This window comes from Abramis brama, assembly GCF_963993115.1.
Source record: "Abramis brama genome assembly, chromosome: 17".
NCBI classification, from domain to species: Eukaryota; Metazoa; Chordata; class Actinopteri; order Cypriniformes; family Leuciscidae; genus Abramis; species Abramis brama.
In genome coordinates, this window is record NC_139979.1 from 19088953 (window position 1) to 19111282 (window position 22330).

Genomic DNA, 22330 nt, shown 5'->3' on the forward strand with positions numbered 1-22330 from the left:
CAGGCAACATTACACTTAAGTGACAAAAAAGATCATTTATATTCATAAATAATTGTCATAATTCATAATTAATCCATAATTTAATTCGTAAACTGCCTATCAGTTATCATTTTCAGTGGCTTGCATCATAACGTTTAGTGTTTCATGTTATTGCCATAGACTGTAAAAAAAAAAAAAAGAAGGTTATTACGGTTCGTTAGCGCCTCTATCGGGCACTTTAGTCTGTTTTACACGTTTATTGCGTCAGACGGATGCGCTTTACGACGGTTATTATGCCTTTACGGTAGCGCCTGTGAAGCACTGGAGTCTGTGTGCATGTTGGATTTAGACTGACGTTTCCCTAGCTGCATACAGGTGAGTTATTAATGATCTTCAGACTTCAAATACAGATGCTGCCGTATATGTGCTGATCAATAAATCTAAAAGTTTGCATGTCTTAAATGTGATTTCTTGACTTTAGTAGTCATAGCTCTGCTGAAATGAACAGATCATGCGTTTAGCCAATTAGCCGGTCTATCTTTAGACTTCAAACCTCTCAAGTTATTGAAGCATTACATTGTAATGTAAATACAAGTAAAAGTAAAAGAGTTTATTGCGATCTTGAAATGAATAAAAGTATTTAAGGAAATCTTAAATCAGTGAGATCATATTCTGAATATAATCTGACTGACACTAATATTGTCAAGTTCAGTTTATTTGTCATTTGAACAGTTTACATAAAGTATGACGACGAGGCTCAGATCATAGATATATAAGAAAAGTAGGTGATATTCAATAACTGTAAATCGTAAAAGTGTTGTTTATTGACAGCGAATATTGAAAACTGAATCTGACACTTTTGCTTTCATTTATGTATTGAAGCGCAAACGATATGAGGTTTTCAGTGACATACACTACCGTTCAAAAGTTTGGGGTCAGTAAGATTTTTAAAAGAAGTATCTTCTGCTCACCAAGGCTGCATTTGTTTGATAAAAAACAATAAAAAAAAAAACAGTAATATTGTGAAATATTATGACAATTTAAAATGACTGTTTTCTATTTTATGCTGTTCTTTTGAATTTTCTATTCATCATGAAATAAAAATGTAAATAACTGTTTTCAACATTGATAATAAGCATAAATGTTTCTTGAGCATCAAATCATCATATTAGAATGATTTCTGAAGGATCATGTGACACTGAAGACTGGAGTAATGATGTTGAAAATTCAGCTTTGATCACAGGAATAAATTACAGTTTAAAATATATTAAAATATAAAACAGTCATTTTAAATTGTCATAATATTTCACAATATTACTGTTTTCTTATTTTATTGTTTTTTATCAAATAAATGCAGCCTTGGTGAGCAGAAGATACTTCTTTTAAAAACATTAAAATCTTACTGACCCCTTTTGAACGGTAGTGTATATCTGTCATATAAAGTTTAATAATAGTCATTGTGACATGCAAAAAACTGCAGAAATGAAAAAGATGCACATTACACATTATTCACTCGTTTTGTGAATTATTAATTGACATGACCCATATCCCTCTATCAGATGGACACTCTTTACATCTCTTCACACCCTGATGACTTCAGGAGTTTGTTACCCTTGATCGCTGCTGAATTCTGTCGATCTCCTCCACGAATAGTCCATGAGAACCCTCCGGCTGAGGTGGGCGGGTCTCGTCCTGCACTGGTCTTAGAGGGTGTGGGTGGCACGGTGCTCACCGGTGCCAATGCTGTGAGCTGGTACCTGGCATCAGCGGGCAAACGGACAGGCAGCGATAAGAAACAGGAAAGTCAGGTCTGGCAATGGCTGAGCTTTGCTGAGAATGAACTGATGCCTGTGGCCTGCTCTGTGGCATTCCCTCTGCTGGGGATCATGGGAGTTGATAAGAAGGTATGTCTTTTGTGTGTGCCTTTATGGTCTGACTCTCTGTGTATCTCATGTGTTGATCGATAGGCATCACTGAGTGTACGGCTCCGGCTCCTCATTTTTAGACCTTTTTAAGTGAAAGAGACATACTCTGAATTTGACCCAGTGAGTAGTAAACACACACACTGCAAACTGTGGGCACACACACCGGGAGCAGCTATTTTGCTGTGGCGCCCGGGGAGTGATTGGGGGTTAGGTACCTTGCTCAAGAACGTTTCCTGCCGGTATTGAGAATTGAACCCACAACCTTCTCTTACCATTAGGCCTCGACCTCCCCTGTATTTTTATTTTTCTAAACTGTTCCTGGATGAGAAGCTGCACTAACTTACATTTTTAATTTTAGCTTCTGCAGAGTTCCAGAGCGGAGCTGCTGCGTGTTCTCAAAGCTCTAGATGAGACTCTAGCACCGCGGACATTCCTGGTAGGAGAGGGTGTGACTCTGGCTGATATGGCTGTTGCTATGGCTGCATTACTGCCATTCAAATATGTGAGTGCACATCTGTAATCTTAAACCATTTGAACTCTTTTATCATGATGGCTTGTATTAATAAAAGGGATAATTCACACACAAAAAAATTCTGTTATAATTTACTCACCTTCGTGTCGTTCCATACATGACTGACTTACTTCTGTGGAACATCATAGAAGATACTTTGAAGAATGTTTCAGCTGTTTTTATTCATACAATGAAAGTCAGTGGGGTCCAAAAACAATGTTGCATGCCATTGACTTTCATAGTGTGGATAAAAAACAAAATATTTTTTCTAAATATCTTCTTTTGTGCTTCACAGAAGAAAGTAAGTCGTACAGATAGGTGTTATTTTAGTATTATTTATGTACTGTTATGGTATTTATCAATATTGTGAATAAGCTTTTATTTTTTATATACTTCTATATGGCATTAATATATTTTTGTTTCAATTTTTGAAAATGTAATATTTTTTATTTTATTTCAACTTTATTTCAATAGTTTTTTGTTCTAGTTTTTAGTTAACAAAAACAACACTGACACACATTTTGAATGACATGAGCGTGAGTAAATGATTTTTGGAACTGCTTCAACTTTCAGTTGCTGTAATTGATCGCTCATTATAGTACTTTTATTTAAGGTATTGGAGCCTGCAGACAGGAAGTCATTGGTGAATGTGACCAGATGGTTTAATACCTGTGTGAACCAGCCACAATTCCTGAAGGTGTTGGGTAAAATCTCACTGTGTGAGAAAATGGTGCCCGTGACCCCCAAACCCAGCGCTGCCGCCAATGCCACATCAACTGCTGCTTCTGACGCTGCTACACCAGACAGCACACCTGGTAACGGTAAGGATGTGTGTTTTTGGAAGTTGTTGCTTTTTTAATTACTTTAGAAATGTGTCATAGCGTTTTGAGGGTATTTTAAGACCATTAAAAACTAGTGAATTAAAACAGCTCACGTGATCTTTCAGATAGACTTTAGTCTTATCAGAGTCTAAAGCGTTTTAGAAGTCTATGTTGCCCATGAATAATTAGTTTGTCCTCTTGTCCTTGTGATTCTCAGGTCCTCCTAAGACAGAGGCTCAGCTGAAGAAAGAGGCCAAGAAGCGAGAAAAGCTGGAGAAGTTTCAACAAAAGAAAGAGATTGAGGAGAAGAAGAAGATGCAGCCTCAGACTGAGGTAGAGCGATGAATCTCAGCATATTATTCTCTTATTGACATCGACACAAGCAGAGATAGAAAGAAAGCAGAACGCAGAACTTGCCATATTGTTTATTCTTCCATCCCCTCCTATAGAAAAAGGCCAAACCTGAGAAGAAGGAACTGGGTGTGATTAGCTACAACATACCCACGCCTTCTGGAGAGAAAAAAGGTGTGCTTTTGCTTCCATTAGCAGGAATTGTATTTTTTTTAATTTGTCACGCACCCATCTAATCATTTATGTGTCTCTCTTCATGTGTCTCAGATGTCCTGAGTCCTCTGCCCGATTCTTACAGTCCTCAGTATGTGGAAGCGGCCTGGTACTCCTGGTGGGAGAAACAGGGATTTTTCAAGCCTGAATATGGGGTATGACATGAAAATCATAATGTATTTTTATACTCTAATACAATAAACACTGTAGGTACACCACCAAAATGTAGTGTACAAATGTTTATATATCAAATGTTTATATTTTTTTTAAGAAGTCAATACTTTTATTCAGCAAGTATGCATAAAATTGATCAAAGATGACAGTAAATACATTTACAGTCAAAAGATTTATATTTCAAATAAATGCTGTTCTTTTGAACTTTCTGTTCAACAATATTAATAAAAATACACAGAAAAAACATTTAAGAGCAACCAAAAAAAAAAGACAAAATTACATATTAAAAGCCAAAGAGAAAAGTTTAGTTTTAAGACATGATTTGAATTCAGATAGAGAGGAAGCCATTCTAATACAATTAGGAAGATTGTTCCAAAGAGTGGGGCCAGGCTCTATTACCACTCGTCTTTAGGAGGGTTCTGGGGATCTTAAGGAGGAATTTGCCGTCCGATCTTAGTCCTTAGAGAAGTGTAGGGGTGTAGTAACATAGTCAGATAAGAAGGTGCTAGATTATTTAAAGATTTATACACAAGTAGTAAGATTTTGTCCTCGATTCTGTAATGAGTAGGCAAATAGAAATGTTTCTTGAGCAGCAAACCATCATATTAGAATGATTTCTGAAGCATCATGTGACACTGAAGACTGGAGCAATGATGCAGAAAACTCAGCTTTTACATCACATGAATAAATTACATTTGAAAATATATTAAAATAGAAAACAGTATTTTAAATTGTAGTTATAGTGCACAATATTACTGTTTTTACTGTATTTTTGATCAAATAAATGCGGCCTTGGTGAGCATAAGAGACTTCTTTCCAAAACATTAAAAAATCTTACCGACCCCAAACTTTTGAACGATAGTATATATTCATTAAATGATATTTCTACTGTTTATTATCCAGAGAAAGAATTTAAGTGAGCCAAACCCACGTGGCGTGTTCATGATGTGTATTCCTCCACCTAATGTGACTGGATCCCTCCACCTTGGTCACGCCTTGACCAATGCAATTCAGGACTCCCTGACAAGATGGTAACCGGTTATAATTGTTATATATAATTAATGTAATGTTATTAGCCATTATATACATTTTATGCTTTTTTAGCTGTAATAAAAACAATTAGACGAGCATATAAAAGTCTAGACGAGACACTTTGTGCCTGATTGTTAATGTTTGGATAACTTAAGATAGATTTGAAACGGTAATTTATGATATGGAGCCCATGTGTCAGAAATAATATGATTGATCGTTGGTTTGCTTTAATGTGGTAATGCAGGCACAGGATGAGAGGAGAGACCACTCTGTGGAATCCCGGCTGTGATCACGCTGGTATCGCCACACAGGTGGTGGTGGAGAAAAAACTGATGAGAGAGCGAAAGATGACCAGACACGATCTCGGGAGAGAGAAATTCATCCAGGAGGTCTGGAAGTGGAAGAACGAGTGAGTGTGTGAGGTTGAGGAGAATTCTAAAATCATTAAATAATTGATTTAACTCCAATTATATGAACAAATTTCTCTTCCTTTTGGCGTCGAACAGAAAGGGAGATCGTATCTATCATCAGCTGAAGAAGCTGGGCTCCTCTCTGGACTGGGACAGAGCTTGTTTTACCATGGATACTGTGAGTACAATGCACAAAAACCCAACCCTTCTCATTACTAAGCTTTAAAGTGTCACTATTTAATAATGGATAATCAGTTTTTAATCATGTGTAATACTGTCTGCTTGCAGAAACTGTCGTTTGCGGTCCAGGAGGCATTTATACGTATGCATGAGGAAGGTGTGATTTACAGGAGCAAGAGACTCGTCAACTGGTCCTGCACCCTCAACTCCGCCATCTCTGACATAGAGGTACATTCATATCAAATGTGGAGCCAGTTTTGGGGTCAAAAATTTTTTTTTTTAATGAATGAAATGAATACTATTAATTAGCAAGGATACATTAAATTGATCAAAAGTGACAGTAAAGACTTTTATTATTATCATGGTTTTTACAAAAATGTTAAGTAGCACAACTGTTTTCAACATTGATAATAATAATAAATATTTCTTTAGCAGCAAATTGTCATACAATGATTTCTGAAGGATCATGTGACACTGAAGATGAGTAATGATGCCTAAAATTCAGCTTCGCCATCATAGGAATAAATAATATTTTTAAATTATATGAATAGAAAACACTATTCACAATATTACTATTTAACTGTATTTTTGATCAAATAAATGCAGTGTGACCGCAACAAAGTTTTACCTTTTTTTGTGTGTGATGACTTTCATAAAATTTAGTTTTAAACTCTCCAAACACAATAAAAGCTAGTCTGAGAAAATATATCCATCAATTATTTGACAGTTTAACTACATTTATGTCGGAAAGTAGCAGATGACAGAAGTTACATCTTCACTAACTGTCTCAGAGTCTCTGTTTTCTGAGGTCACCTGATGAATGTTGTGTTCTAGGTCGATAAAAAGGAGCTGACAGGGCGAACCCTTCTTCCTGTGCCGGGTTATAAGGAAAAAGTCGAGTTTGGCGTGCTGGTGTCTTTCTCTTACAAGATTGAAGGATCAGGTGAGGGTTGTGTCTGGAGAAATGAGGTTAGAAGTACTGACAAGACATACAGATGTTTATAAAATGTATTGTTCTCCTGCAGATGAGGAGGTGGTAGTGGCCACCACACGTATTGAGACCATGCTTGGAGACACGGCTGTGGCCGTCCACCCTAATGACCCCAGATATCAGGTGATGCCAACGTTTCCTTTTCATAACTCTGGCGTTTGAGAAGTGGTCTTGAGAATGTTTTTGTGTTAAATGAACTCTTTACTATCCAGCATCTCAAAGGAAAGATGGTCGTTCACCCATTCTGTGACAGAAAGATGCCCATCGTGTTTGATGACTTTGTTGATATGAACTTTGGAACAGGTAATAAATGTTACAAGGACAAAAACGTATATTTTCTGTAAGTTTGTCTTTCTTCTGGGTCCGTGTGCAGTTTACAGTGGAGTGTTGTTGTACAGGTGCTGTGAAGATCACTCCTGCTCATGACCATAATGATTATGAGGTGGGAGAGAGACACAAACTGGCCTTCATCAACATCCTGGATGAAAATGGTCTACTAATCAATGTTCCTCCTCCATTCCTGGTAGGCACACACACATTGTGATATCTTTGACCCTGTTCACACCAGGTATTATTTTTAATCTCGTCATAAATATGATGGAAGATTGACAAATTGTTCTCTGGTGTTTTAGGGGGTGAAGCGCTTTGAGGCGAGGAAAACTGTGCTCCAGGCTCTGAAAGATAGAGGCCAGTTTAAGGAGGTCAAAGACAATCCGATGGTGGTGCCCGTCTGCAGGTTAGACACTAACTTCCTCTTAATTCCTTAACTTTCAGTTGTTTTCAGCTGGTGGATCGCTGGTCTGGTCTGATAAGGTTGTGTAAAGCAGGGAAAAATCAATGCTAAAATCAGAAATAATTTACTAAATGCCTCTTACATTCCCAGAAAGTGTCATATAGGTGGCAAAACTTTATTTGCAATGATTTATAATAAATCATTTGCTTATTTAAAGTAACTTGATAACTTTCACAGCCAGTGATAACCAAACATGTTGTCTATCACCAGATGTGAACCGCAGGTAAAGTGCCTCCTAGTGGAATAACACTGTTGAAAATGGAGGAACATTTATTTATTTTTTGTGGAGAGGAAGAAATAATACTTTTTAATTTCCTTTTTTTGTATGTACGCCCAGAATATGCATATTATGGAGATGCCAATGTTGTCGGTTTGTCTGACGTCTCCTTTTCCATAGACAATAACAGGGTACCCGCGGGGTCTTAAAAGCATTGAAAAAGTCTTAAATTTGATCATCTCAAATTAAGGCCTTAAAAGCCTTGAATTTGGTATACAAAGTCTTGGATTTCGTTACAAAGGTCTTAGATTTTTTTTGCCTTTTCTATGATTAAGTTCATACCGTAACAAAATTAACTGTTACTAATGTAGACTAATTAAAAATTATTCGCGTAACGTTGAGTGCACCTCGCGCTCCACGTCATAGCAGAACGCGTGAAAGCGTGCGCACCCGTTACGATGGTTACTAATCAGAGCTTTTCTGTTAAAAGAACATGTTTTCTACCCGGTCTTTTCAGTAGTATCTGGCCACAACCATGCACGCGCGCTCTCTCTACATTGTTGAAGAAGCGCGGATGATCTGAAAACACAGACAAGCTGGAGTTCAGCGATCTTCATTTGAGATTTTCTACTTAAATTAAAGTGTCATTCAGTCGGTCTGTGTTCTGTCACGAGCCGCTTGCGCTGTTTGTGCGACTAAATCTGCGATCAAAATGCAGGCTGATATACAGCAGTGTTTTTAATGTTGATCATTATACGAGCAAGAATGCAATGTTTCCCGACTATCCACACGATTTCAAATGTGACATTGATTTTATACAACAGTGGGAAAAAAAAGGGGGTAACATTAAGTGATGTACTACATTTTAAACAGTATTGTCAGGCTTATTGCTCTATTTTGCAACAAAATCTGTGGCTTTGACAAAGACAGTGAGTTACCGCCACCTACTGGTGATTTTAATATCATATTTGTATTAATATTAAACGTTTTAAAACATTGCATATTTATTGAACATTGTTTTATTTAAAGCATTATTTATTTTTTAAAGGTATTATAAAGGTGAAAAATGAAATGGAAAAATCGTTTAATTGGGGCAAATATTGTCCCTTAATGGAAAGATGTGGAAGAGTTGGGGTACCAGGGGGTACGGCACTCTAAAAAATTGGAGAACTAAGGAAAAGGGATATGTAGAATTGCACAAGTGCTACTGCTAAAGAGTGCAATGTCAATACAGCCTGTTAGCTTAATTTTAATTTATCATAAGCTTAATTGAATTGGCCTAGAGAGAATAATTATGACATTTTCTGTCTAAAGACTACATATAAAATAGCTACCAAAATTAAAGTTACTGCAGTTTGACTAAAAGTTGACAAAAAATGCAAACACATTTCGTCAACTAAAACTATGAAAGGCAGAATGACTCAAATGTGACAGACCAATAAGCATTTTCATCTGAAGATGAAGACTAAGACTAAATCAAAAATGGCTGCCAAAATTAACATTGGCCTACACACGTGCGCGCTACAACGCTGTTGCGTATATATTAAATATGACTGATTATTTAAATAAAATGTTTTATTTAATTCAAGTAGTCTACTTGTACATAATTATTTTTTAGGGTTTAAAATGTATACAGATTTGACATTTTCCCCTCATACTTCTGTCGGAAACGAAGTTGGCATTGAATTTCATTTCAAATGGTATTAAAAAGGTCTTAAAAAGCCTTGAATTTAAGTTGAAGGATCCTGGGGGTACCCTGAATAAACTAATGTTCAAACCATTCTTTATTTTTATCTTTATTTTTTTTACTTTTTTTGCCATCTGACATTTTCTTCTAGAATGATATTTTTTATCAAGCTTGTATATTTAAGTTCAGTAATTTCACTTAAATGGCAATGAAAATGACTTGAATTAATTCAAAACAATGACAATGAATTAATTGTCATTTAAGTGAAATTACTGAACTTAAATATACGAGCTTGATAAAAAATGATCATTCTAGAAGAAAATTTCAGATGGCGCTTTTGCATCTGAACTCTTCATTTATTTATATTGTATTTTAATTTATTACTATAATTTGTGTCAAATTTGTTTGTGCAGTACGAGAGCCTACGAGAGCATGAAACTATTGTAATTTAATATTGTACAGTAAACAGTTCTCATACTTGATGTCCAAAGTAAAATCTGGGTCCTGAAGCCAAACCACATGAGAAGCACCGCTTTGATCTATGCAGAAGTGCCATCTAATCTTGAAATAGACCTTTAAAGTCGGCATGAAACAGAAGTTGCAGTAGTCTTTTCTTCCCTATTGTGATGTTTATCCAAGTGAAACGACTTATCGAACAAGAAAAAAATGTGGTGCGGGATTTTTCGGGATCAAGAATTGATTCGATCGTTGGATGGTTGTGGTTTGCTCTTGCTGTGATCTCATGTGAGTGACAGGTTGTCCCGTCTTCGTGCCAGTAAACACATCATTAGCGAAGAGTAGAGGTGTCGTTGCAAGAGGAAGGGGAAGTTATCATGATTTAAAGATCATGAGGGCACATGAATGAATAAAAAAATAAATAATGATGCATACCGATAAATAATTTATAAGCACTGCAATATTACATAAAAAATAAGAATTATTCGTCCATTTTGATTTCATGGTGACTTTAATTCCATTACAGCTGTTATGTTTACATGCACAAAGCAAGTAATGAGTGTTTGTGCGTTTCTCAGCCGCTCTAAGGACATAGTGGAGCCTCTGCTGAAGCCTCAGTGGTACGTGGACTGCAGAGAGATGGGAAAGCAGGCTGCAGATGTCGTCAGAAACGGAGAGCTCAAGATCATCCCTGACCACCACCTCAAAACCTGGTTCAACTGGATGGACAACATCAGGTGACCCATCTATTTCAGCTCAAACGTTTTCTGCTAGTCACTGTGTGTGTGTAGTAACACTTTTTGGGTATCAGGGACTGGTGCATCTCACGGCAGTTGTGGTGGGGCCACAGGATACCAGCGTACTTTGTGACTGTGAATGATTCGTCAGTCAAACCAGGCGAGGTGAGCAGAGACACAGGAAAATGCAGCCTGCTGTATGTGCTGTGGACACACAGGGATGCTGGGAACTAAGATACTGTATTGTTGCATGCTTTTAGGATGTGGACGGACATTATTGGGTCAGCGGGAGATCTGAGGAGGAAGCCAGAGAAAAAGCTGCCAAACGCTTCAATGTCACTGCAGACAAAATCTCTCTACGCCAGGGTGTGAATCAAACATACACTTGCTCTCATTACCACTGAGTCATTTTATCCTCCTGTTTTGTTCATGTCAGTTTTTACCCTCTGGCATCAATAAAGCATCTTTCCTTCTGTCTGTTTGTGTTTCAGATGAAGATGTGTTGGACACTTGGTTCTCCTCAGGGATCTTCCCCTTCTCCATCTTTGGCTGGCCCAATGAGGTCAGATATTAATACAGAACACACACACACACACAACCAGATTTGTCTAACCAGATTTTTCTTCATTTATTGATTGATTCATTTTGTTCATTTTATTTTACTGTTGTTTTATTATTTTACATTATAATATTTTTTTATTTTATAATATTTCTATATTACTTGTATAATACCAGATTTATTTTTTTATTTTATTTAATTTGTTTGATAAATATATCTAATAATAAAAAGTTGTATTTTTCATTGAATTGAATTTACTTCCTATTTTTGTTTTTATATAATATATGTATAAAACATGAAATATTCTAATTCTACATTTCTAATTATATATTATGACTGTATACACATTATATAATGCAATTATGTCAGTCAATGTTTTCAATGAAAGTTATTATAAAGTGTTATAGAGAAAGTCTAGGTTCTTTATGTCCCTGGGTCTCTGCAAAAAAATGTTTTTTATTGTTTTTATACAATAATATATATACAGAGACTGCAGTGATTAAGTAATTTTGCACTGTTTGTGTGTTAGTCAGAGGACCTGAGAGTCTTCTACCCAGGAACACTGTTAGAGACAGGCCACGATATCCTGTTCTTCTGGGTGGCTCGTATGGTCATGATGGGCCTCAAACTTACTGGAAAACTACCTTTCAAAGAGGTGGGTGTTTTGTGTTTTTTAATATATATTAGGGGTGTCCCCGACTATGGATTTTCATAGTCGAATCAGAATCGTCAAGTCTTGCCTATAGTCGAATCATGTGTGTGGGGGTGGGGCTGGGGGCGGGGCTTTAACATTTCAAAGCCGCGATGTACAGAAAATCACACAAAGATATAGAAGAAAATGTATAAAAACATTTTGGATCAAAAAAACTAAGAAATAACATAAATAACTCCAGAAAGGCCACACTGCAGACAGGATTTGCATTTCACATGCAAATCAAATTAAATCGGCTAAATTGCCTGTGCGAACAGGCTCTAAGTACAGCACAACATCGATGCACTGAAAAAATAAACAATTCATTTTCAAAATTAAATTAGAACAGAATATACAGAATATAGAACAGTAAACTTTGTCTTTGTCATCTAGAAATAGAAGGCATCATGCTAGCTATATGGGCGTTTCTTAGCGGTTATCTCTTCCTCCGGTGAAAATGTTGTTGCAAACGTAGCCGCCGCGTGTCTGTCGATGTGTTTGACAGGTGCTTGTGTGAGCGGTGCCGTCCCATGGAAACTGCGTTAGAAAGCTTGTGCTGTGTAGGGAAGTGAGTGCGTTTTGGTCGCTGGTCGAGGAGCTCACCCAGCGACCAGATGTGACGTGCCTCACTCAGCATCCAGAGTTTTTACACTCAGCACAAACACAGTAGTTCACCATTGTCAATCTACCTACTATATATTTCTATATATTTATCTATCTAGCTGCTAGCTATCTATGCTAACGTTATGCTATCTGGCTGTCTGCCTATCTCTCTCTATACTAGCCTATCTATCTATCTATATCTGTCTGTCTGTCTGTCTATCTATCTATCTATCTATGTCTATGTATTTATCTATTTATCTATAATCTGCGCTATCTGAATACTCTCGTCTCGTCTACTAAGTTACTCGTCTCTCTAGTCACTCTCAATGCTCTCAAGGCGGGCTTTATTAAATTCTCTCCCCAACGTGACGTAATGCAATGCATTGTGGTGGAAAGGAGAATTGCAAGCCGCTGTAAGATAGTACCTACTTTTTCGTATTATATTCCGTTTTGTGATACCCAACAACATAAAATACAATGGATAACAGTTTAAATGTTTATTACCAACAAGTAAATTGCACAAATTCGTTGAAAAATTAACCCTGCAACACGGCCTTTAATCTCCTAAAATAGTTAAATTAAAATATCAAATTATGTAAAGAAAACGCTTTACTATAGAAGGAACGCATTGCGTTCATATTCTGGGTTCATCTGCTTATCTGCACATAGTATGGTTTCTTAATAAAGTGTGTACTGTGTACATGCATTAAGCCACGTTAAAGTGCCTTTTAAGCATTTTAAAAGCTTTTTTAACATTAAGCATTTTAGAATGTCCTGTGGAAAACCAACTTGTTAACGTTGGCCGGCAGAAGTGCGATCATGGTTTTCCTGATGCTAAATCCAGCCTTGGAAAATATCCTTTCTGATGGTGTGTTAAAGATTTAAATCCTTGCCGCCGAGACGCTCCTCTGTCGTTCACGGATTGAAAGTGAAACTTAAATCTGTCACGGGGTGTTTGGATTTATTCACGCACGTTAAAAAATATTTATTAAAAGCTTCTTTCTTTGCACATTTTTATATACAGCATTATCATAATAGGCTGAATATTAACATATTGACAGAAAACCGGTAGTTCTATGTGAAATCAGATATTGAGCGCCCTCATATAGCCAAAGTGGCATGATCCTCGTTTCATAACACCTCTGCGAAGATTCGACCGTGAGATTGGCAGTCGAATCAGGCTCCTCCTATTGAAGCATCGAATCTTTGACTATTCGGGGTCACCCCCGATATTAAATTGTATATTTTATATTTAGAGCTTCTGGACCCGCAAAATTTTAAAGTGTTTAAAAGAGTTTCTAACAGACTGTTAAACGTTCACTTAGATGTATCAGCATGTGCCAATTCATTCAAAGCTAGTGTAACTTGTGGTGTAAATCTGGTGTGTTTTTTCAGGTGTACCTGCATGCAGTGGTACGTGATGCCCATGGCAGGAAAATGAGCAAGTCTCTCGGTAACGTCATCGACCCTCTGGACGTCATCACTGGCATTTCACTGGAGGTAGCTAAACTACTGACTCTTACATTAACACCATGTGGCTACATAAGGTGTCGTTGCACAAAATTAATTTGAGGTGTGTGTGTAGGGTCTTCACGGTCAACTAACAGACAGTAATCTAGATCCTCTGGAGATTGAGAAGGCCAAACAGGGACAGGTATAACCAGTTTTCTATGAGCTCCTGTAATCTCTTGTTATTGTACCTTTTAGCTGTTGCTATGTTTTTCTATTACATTCTGTTTGTGCATGTGTCCGCTCCCTAGAAATCCGACTATCCCAGTGGAATTCCAGAATGCGGGACTGACGCGCTCAGATTTGCTCTATGTGCTTATACCGGTCAAGGTAAAAAAAATATCGAAAGCATATCTACATTGACCTGTCAGTTATTGTAGTACACAAAAAGTACAAATATTATCATAAAGGTCCCGATAAACTCACGGCAAAGTTCTTTTTCATTCTTTGCTCAGGGGTAAAACGTAGATCGAAATGCCTTTGCTGGGATTTACTGTTAGTGAACTTCCCGATGCCGCCCATGTAGCTGGGAGCAGTGTTTAGATGAATATGTAAATGTGTGTTGCATGCTTTCCTCTCAATAACAAAATAAATGTAAAATCATCATTGACAAACCTGTATTGATATACCAGTATTCTGAATATTTGGGTGGATGATGATAATAATAATAATAATAATAATAATTAATAATAATAAAACATGTCCTGATAAAGGATTACTTTGTGCTTTTTCTGTTTATTTCTCCCAGGCCGAGACATTAATCTGGACGTGAACAGGATTCTGGGATACAGGCATTTCTGTAACAAGCTGTGGAACGCAGTGAAGTTTGCCATGAGGACCCTGGGAGAGGGATTTGTTCCCTGCCAAAAAGCTCAGGTGAGAGAAAGAGATGGACGGGTCGAGGTGATGGATAGATGGACTATGTGTCAGGAGTCAGGACATTGTAAAAAACATACACTTTGTGGTGTATTGTGGGTTTATTTCCCTCTAAGTTAATTTCTAAACACGTGATTCTGTGTCTCTCAGCTGTGTGGCAGTGAAAGTGTGTCCGATCGCTGGATTCTGTCCCGTCTGAGCGCAGCAGTAGCGCAGTGTGATAGCGGATTCCAGGCCTACGATTTCCCGACAATCACCACTGCCATTTACAATTTCTGGCTGTACGAGCTCTGTGATGTTTATCTGGTAATGAATACACACACCACCTACACACAATTGCTTTTGACCTCTTCATTTGTACACTCACCTAAAGGATTATTAGGAACACCATACTAATACTGTGTTTGACCCCCTTTCGCCTTCAGAACTGTCTTAATTCTACGTGGCATTGATTCAACAAGGTGCTGAAAGCATTCTTTAGAAATGTTGGCCCATATTGATAGGATAGCATCTTGCAGTTGATGGAGATTTGTGGGATGCACATCCAGGGCACGAAGCTCCTGTTCCACCACATCCCAAAGATGCTCTATTGGGTTGAGATCTGGTGACTGTGGGGGCCATTTTAGTACAGTGAACTCATTGTCATGTTCAAGAAACCAATTTGAAATGATTCGAGCTTTGTGACATGGTGCATTATCCTGCTGGAAGTAGCCATCAGAGGATGGGTACATGGTGGTCATAAAGGGATGGACATGGTCAGAAACAATGCTCAGGTAGGCCGTGGCATTTAAACGATGCCCAATTGGCACTAAGGGGCCTAAAGTGTGCCAAGAAAACATCCCCCACACCATTACACCACCACCACCAGCCTGCACAGTGGTAACAAGGCATGATGGATCCATGTTCTCATTCTGTTTACGCCAAATTCTGACTCTACCATCTGAATGTCTCAACAGAAATCGAGACTCATCAGACCAGGCAACATTTTTCTAGTCTTCAACTGTCCAATTTTGGTGAGCTCGTGCAAATTGTAGCCTCTTTTTCCTATTTGTAGTGGAGATGAGTGGTACCCGGTGGGGTCTTCTGCTGTTGTAGCCCATCTGCCTCAAGGTTGTGCGTGTTGTGGCTTCACAAATGCTTTGCTGCATACCTCGGTTGTAACGAGTGGTTATTTCAGTCAAAGTTGCTCTTCTATCAGCTTGAATCAGTCGGCTCATTCTCCTCTGATCTCTAGCATCAACAAGGCATTTTCACCCACAGGACTGCCGCATACTGGATGTTTTTCCCTTTTTACACCATTCTTTGTAAACCCTAGAAATGGTTGTGCGTGAAAATCCCAGTAACTGAGCAGATTGTGAAATACTCAGACCGGCCCGTCTGGCACCAACAACCATGCCACGCTCAAAATTGCTTAAATCACCTTTCTTTCCCATTCTGACATTCAGTTTGGAGTTCAAGAGATTGTCTTGACCAGGACCACACCCCTAAATGCATTGAAGCAACTGCCATGTGATTGGTTGATTAGATAATTACATTAATGAGAAATTGAACAGGTGTTCCTAATAATCCTTTAGGTGAGTGTATATTTAATTTGGTCTCTGCACACATTTCTAAATAAGCTTCAAAGTTTTGTTGAAAACTTTGAGATGTTTTTTTGCTGTTTCTGCTCATATAGGAAAGTGTGAAGCCGGTGTTGAGCAGGACAGATTCAGAAGGGCAGAAACAGGCAGACATCTGCAGACAGACTCTCTACACCTGTCTGGAGGTGGGACTCCGCCTCCTGTCTCCCATCATGCCTTTTGTTTCTGAAGAGCTCTTCCAGCGGTTGCCAAGGAGACGGTCTCAGGACAGCCCCCCCAGCATCAGTGTCACACCTTATCCAGACACTTCAGAGGTGAGCAGGGGTGACCAAATATAGGGCTGCACGATGAATCGAAATACAACCGAAATCGTGAAACTGGGATATGTGAGGTGACAGAAGGGGGTGCGTGGATAAAATGCTGAGTTTTGCCATTCATTTAATTCTACCCCACCTTATTATAACTTCAAAACCGTGCATGTATTTCTAACAGGCAAAATGCCATAAAAGGTCAAATAGATGACATCCAATCATATTACCTCATCTTTTTCGCTCAAAACTGAGTGGGAATTTAGCACTTACTAGCATGAAGAACAAATATAGACCCAGACTGTGCATAGAGATTAAGACTCAAACTCTCTTTAATACAAAAACACAACCCGTGCGAGTTCTTGTTTTTAATGTTGATCATGTATTATACGAGCAAGAATGCAATTTTTCCCAAAAATCCACACAATGACATTTGATTTTATACAACAGTTCAACAAACAAAAGTGTAATACTAAGTGATGTACATTGTCAGAATTGTTTGCTCTATTTTGCTACAAAATAAGTTCCAGCGAAATCCACAGCAGAACTGCAACACACAGCGGTGTTTCGTGAACGAATCGCGATAGTCAATGATTCAATGACCCTTTCATAAATACAGCCACTTGCTTTGTTACTAAAAGATGAATGACTTGATGGCTCACTCATTCAGACAGTGACTTACCGCCACCTACTGGTAGCTTCAGATTAAATAAATATATGCAGTGCTTGTTTCAGAATCAAGTTTTCTTACATGTGAGCGGCTCAGTATCCGCTGATGTTTGCAGGATCTCAGAACGGTTCGGTTTGCAGTAAATGCTGCCATGCATGATCTCATCTCTGCGAGTTCTCTGCATTTGGGAAAGCAACATGTGCCAACTATCTTCCTATACTTTTAATGAGAAGCGTTTATTTACAAAAGAGAAGCTTTAAGGGCTCCCTGAGGTTTTCTGTCAAAATAAAAGTTTGATGGTTTAATGTTTAAAAATGAAGTTATGACAGCCATAAATATTAGTATTGTAATTTTTACAGTTGTAATTTAAAATATAATTATTATTTGATATTGTCTTAAATACTTAAGTAAAATATTACTAAAGTAATATTTCTTATTTTGCTTTAATTTAGCAATTATATTACAAACTTTGATGATAATAATAATATTTGCTATTGATTTTGAATATGAACTATTGAATATTGAATATTTGCCAATATTATTATTTTATAGCCATATTTGTATATAATTACAAAGTTTTGTCCAAATTGTGCAACTCTACAAATGAGTTCAGCAAACCACTATTATTAGACTGAATCTAATAAGAATAATTTTCCGGTCAAAAGGGGCAAAATCCCAGAGAGAACCAGCAGAATAAAAAAAGATAGAGTTTTAGATAACAAACGCTTTATTAGTCATGATATAGTCTTTGATGTACCACTATAATGAGTTCTTTGGAGAGTTTTTTCCATTGAGGGGAATGTAGTTGAATGTGAAGATGACTTGAATAAAAATAACCTTTTGGAACTTCAGTGACATAAAGTTTAAATTACATGAAGAGTGGAGAGAGGAAACCATCTGAAACAAATGCATCCTATGTTGGTTACTAGTATAAATGGTGTTTTGTTTGGTTGTAGTTCTGTTGGCACAGCGAGGAGGTCGACCGTCAGATGGAGTTTGTCATGTCTGTGGTCAGAACCATCCGATCACTCCGGGCCGATTACAACCTGACCAAGACCCGCGCTGACTGTGAGACATCACACAGTACACTGCACACTCATTTCACACTGAATAGATTCAGCTAGGGAACATTGCTGATGTGACTGATCCAAATCCAGTGCTGGTCATTAAAAAAGGAATGCACAATATGTTGGTATATACTATATCTGACTGATATTAGAATTTTTAATCAGTATTAGTCAGTATTTGGTATTGGCTATTCTCTATTTTTACATTTATATTACTTTGCCTTCATCTAACACTTACTGGAAGTTAATCTTTAAAATCTTGGCAGATCTCAAAATAAGATTTTTTCTTTTCTTTTCTTTTTTTACTGAACATTATAATGTTGTCATGTCTTTTTTTAATTTTTTTTAAATTATTTTTATTTTAGACAAAATTGTGTAGAATCTTCATATCAGCCATATACACTACTGTTCAAAAGTTTGGGGTCGGTATGATTTAAAAAAAAAATGTTGAAAGAAAGCTAATGCTCACCAAGACGGCATTTATTTGATCAAAAATACAATAATTAATAAGTAATACAGTAAAAACAGTAATATTGTAAAATATAATTACAATATAAAAGGTTTTCTGTTTTAATACCTCTTAAAATGTACTTTATTCCTGTGATGTCAAAGCTGAATTTTCAGCATCATTGCTCCAGTCTTCAGTGTCACATGATCCTTCAGAAATCACTCTATTTCCAGAATTCTTTGATCAATAGAAAGTTCAAAATAGAAAACTTTTGTATCATTTTAAATCAATTTACTGTCACTTTTGATCAATTTAATGCATCCTTGCTGAAAAAAGTTTCTTAAAAGAATAAATACATTTCTTAAAAGAAAAGATAATCGTACTGATCCCAAACATTTTAACGAAGTATATATCTATATATCTATATATGATGGAATTGTTTTAACCCTCCTAATGGATTAAACAACTGTATACACCTGGATAGCCCTGGTGGAAAGTAATGTTATAAAACTAAATTCATATTGTATCTAATCAGTAACTGAATTCACAGAAATTACATTGAACTTAAATTTCTGAACATTACCATGTTTTTACCAGGTTATTACTTAATGTACCCCCTTTTTGTTAACAAAAAATTGAGATATTCTTTTTTTCAAGAACGACTGCAAAAACCAGTGTAATGCAAGAAAACATATTTTTATCAATATTTATGCGAAATTTTATTTGAATATATTATTGATGAAATTTATAAGAACTTATAATATGAGAATTAACAGTATGAACTCCAATGACTTTAGTGGATTTAATTAAATTAATTTGAAACTTATACTGCTCAAAATAGTGTACATTTATGAAACCTACATTTTCTTTTTTTAACAAAACAACACCAAAACATCAATATATTAATTTTACTTTAATATGAAAAAATGATGATGATAAACAGCTTGAATCTCTTTTCTTGTGCTGCAATAGTTCATCAATAGGTGGCAGCAAAATAAAATGTGGACTTTTTTCCTTGTCCAAAACCTCTTTCCTTTTCCATATTTAGACTGTTTGGTCTATGAACTTTTTTTCTACAAACACATTAAGACGATTTGTGCTTGTGATTTTAATGTAATATCAGATTTATTGTGTGTGATTGCACAAGCATGTACATAAACATAATTTGAGACAAATCTTAACTATTAGATGTAAAATAAAAAATAAAAAAAGCACAATTTCATGTGTAAAGCCACAGTTCACTTTCAGGTCAAAACAGACCCAAAAGGTGAAACAATTTAGTTTAAATTTTGTTAAAAACATGAATGATGTGTACAAACTTACAAAGTGTCATCTTCATACTATGGATTAATAAAAAAAAATAAAAAAAATTGTATGTACCTCTTCTGGGTCAAAATGGACCCAAATGTGAAAATTCTACTGTGTAAAGCCATCAAAAATACATTTCTGAGACTGAAGTGTATTTGAGTTTCCAATTATGTTGCAGAACAACATTAGTAGATTCATTATAGAATCACAAGAGAGAAACGTTGGTGCATCCCTAGTCTAAACATTAACCACATCACACACACAACCTATTGACCATAAATGCTATCATCACAATTTCATATTTTATTAGCAGACACAAATGTACCTCTTGTGTTATTTCTCTGTGTCAGGTTACCTGCAGTGCATAGACTCTGATACTGCGGCTCTGGTCCAGGCATACAGCCTTCAGATCCAGACACTGTCTTACTCTCAGACCATTCACCCAGTGGTTGGAGGCGACAACACTATCCCACAAGGCTGTGCGGTGGCCATCGCCTCGGACAAATGCACTGTTCACCTCATGCTGAAGGTAAAAATGTTGTTGCGTGACGAGAATGCGTTTTCGCTTGCACTCATACACCTGAAGGGAGTTTTATTCTGGTTGTCATAATCCCCAACACAGCTTCCAAATACGATAATTAAATTAATCAGCCGGAATGAGGAGATAAAGTGAATTTAAATATGATACTCCAAAAATAACATCAGCACCAGCTCTACACCCAATAATCTGGTTTGGCTTTGCATCAAAAATTCATTTCCCCCTCCTACAGAATCACATTTTAATGAGTATAATGAGCTTTCTGTGTCTGTAAACATGCCAGTTTCGAAATCCTTGTCTCCGACTCAGGGTTTGATCGACTTGGAAAAGGAGGTCACTAAACTGACGGCAAAGGAAGCGGAGCTGGAGAAACAGATGGAAAAGATGAAGGAAAAGATGAACAAGAACGACTACAAGGACAAAGTTCCTGTTAAAGTGCAGGAGGCGGATGCTGAGAAGGTAAGTAGGATGGAGGGGAAGCAATTTGTCTGAGAAAATAATCTTAAAATAGTTTTCTACTGGTCTTGAAGAAAAGTGCAACATTTTCTTTATTTCCAGCTGAGGCAGAATGAAACCGAGCTGCAGAAAGTGAAGGAAGCCATCGAGAACTTCAGAAAAATGATGTAACCGCTCACAATTATCATGTTTTTTAATCATTGTTTATGAACATTGAGATCCTTTCCTTTCCTTTGTTTAATGTCACTCAGTCCTGTCTACTGAACTATGTGGGGAAGCTTGAATAAAAATCAACCTTAGATTAAATATCAAAAGTCTCATTTGTCTAATTTAAAGGTCCCTTGTTATGCAAAATTCACTTTTGCATGCTGTTTGGACATAAATGTGTGTTGGCAGTGTGTGTACACAACCAGCCAATAGTGATAAAAATCCACTCCTTTTTTATTAATCCTCATAAATCATCAGCAGTGTCTCCAAACGACCTGTTTTCAGAATGCTGTTTTAGTGACGTCACTAAGCACAGGCCCCGCCCACGAGTGTTGACAGACATTGCTGTTCTAACATAGACCCGCCCTGACCGAGTTCACAGCCATAGATGAGAATGTCTCCCAAGCGTTGTAGGTGTTGTGTGGCTGGATGTATTAATCCACATAGCTCTCTATTTACTCCCGAAATCTGAGGCAGCCGCTGAAGACTAGGTGGAATTATTTTGTTTTTAAAGAAAATGCTCCCTCAACTCTACCGAAATTCGTTTATGTACTTGCGCACTTCTTATAGCTTACTGTGTTTACTCAGCTCTTACGGTGATTTTCTGAAGTAAAACTGACGCTTCATCTTTTGTGTGATGTACAATAAACTTTATTAAACTCATCAGTTTATGTGGTTCTCAAGTCTCACGCATTGGCCGTGAGAGACACGTAATTCAACCAGTTCACACGCTCACACGCCACACCGTGTATTTCTCACGCTGATAAGGCAATGCCAACCAAGTTGTCCTGCAAGCTTTATATATAACGTTGTATACGAGGCGCAGGCACACAAAGTGAAGTTTCCTGCCGCCAGCACGTATCTCGGCCAGATTGCGTTCGTTACTAGGCAACATATGCGCGAACACACGGAAGTTGACGGAACATTCTCGGCCACCGTACGTTCGTTACTAGGTAACCAACAACATCGCGCAAACACACGTCGTGATGGAGAAGGTAAGTTGGAAGAAAGCTCGGGGGACGGGCAGGGGCGG

The 22330-nt window shown here is 37.2% G+C and overlaps 1 protein-coding gene across 1 annotated transcript; it reads left to right on the top strand.

The window, feature by feature from the left end:
* The first annotated feature begins 246 nt into the window (after nucleotides 1-246).
* vars1 (valyl-tRNA synthetase 1) lies at nucleotides 247-21404 on the top strand. The gene is made up of 31 exons (XM_084087990.1): nucleotides 247-354; nucleotides 1539-1883; nucleotides 2263-2406; nucleotides 3029-3236; nucleotides 3454-3569; nucleotides 3686-3761; nucleotides 3855-3955; nucleotides 4878-5005; nucleotides 5251-5415; nucleotides 5513-5594; nucleotides 5705-5824; nucleotides 6431-6539; nucleotides 6622-6710; nucleotides 6800-6890; nucleotides 6986-7110; nucleotides 7220-7323; nucleotides 10319-10477; nucleotides 10552-10642; nucleotides 10738-10843; nucleotides 10969-11039; nucleotides 11566-11691; nucleotides 13726-13830; nucleotides 13916-13984; nucleotides 14091-14169; nucleotides 14588-14715; nucleotides 14866-15021; nucleotides 16391-16609; nucleotides 18230-18341; nucleotides 20447-20625; nucleotides 20944-21093; nucleotides 21193-21404. Exons 2-31 carry the CDS (start codon nucleotides 1539-1541, stop codon nucleotides 21259-21261), a joined length of 3822 nt encoding a protein of 1273 aa, XP_083944116.1. The 5' UTR covers nucleotides 247-354; the 3' UTR covers nucleotides 21262-21404.
* The last annotated feature ends 926 nt before the right edge of the window (nucleotides 21405-22330 follow it).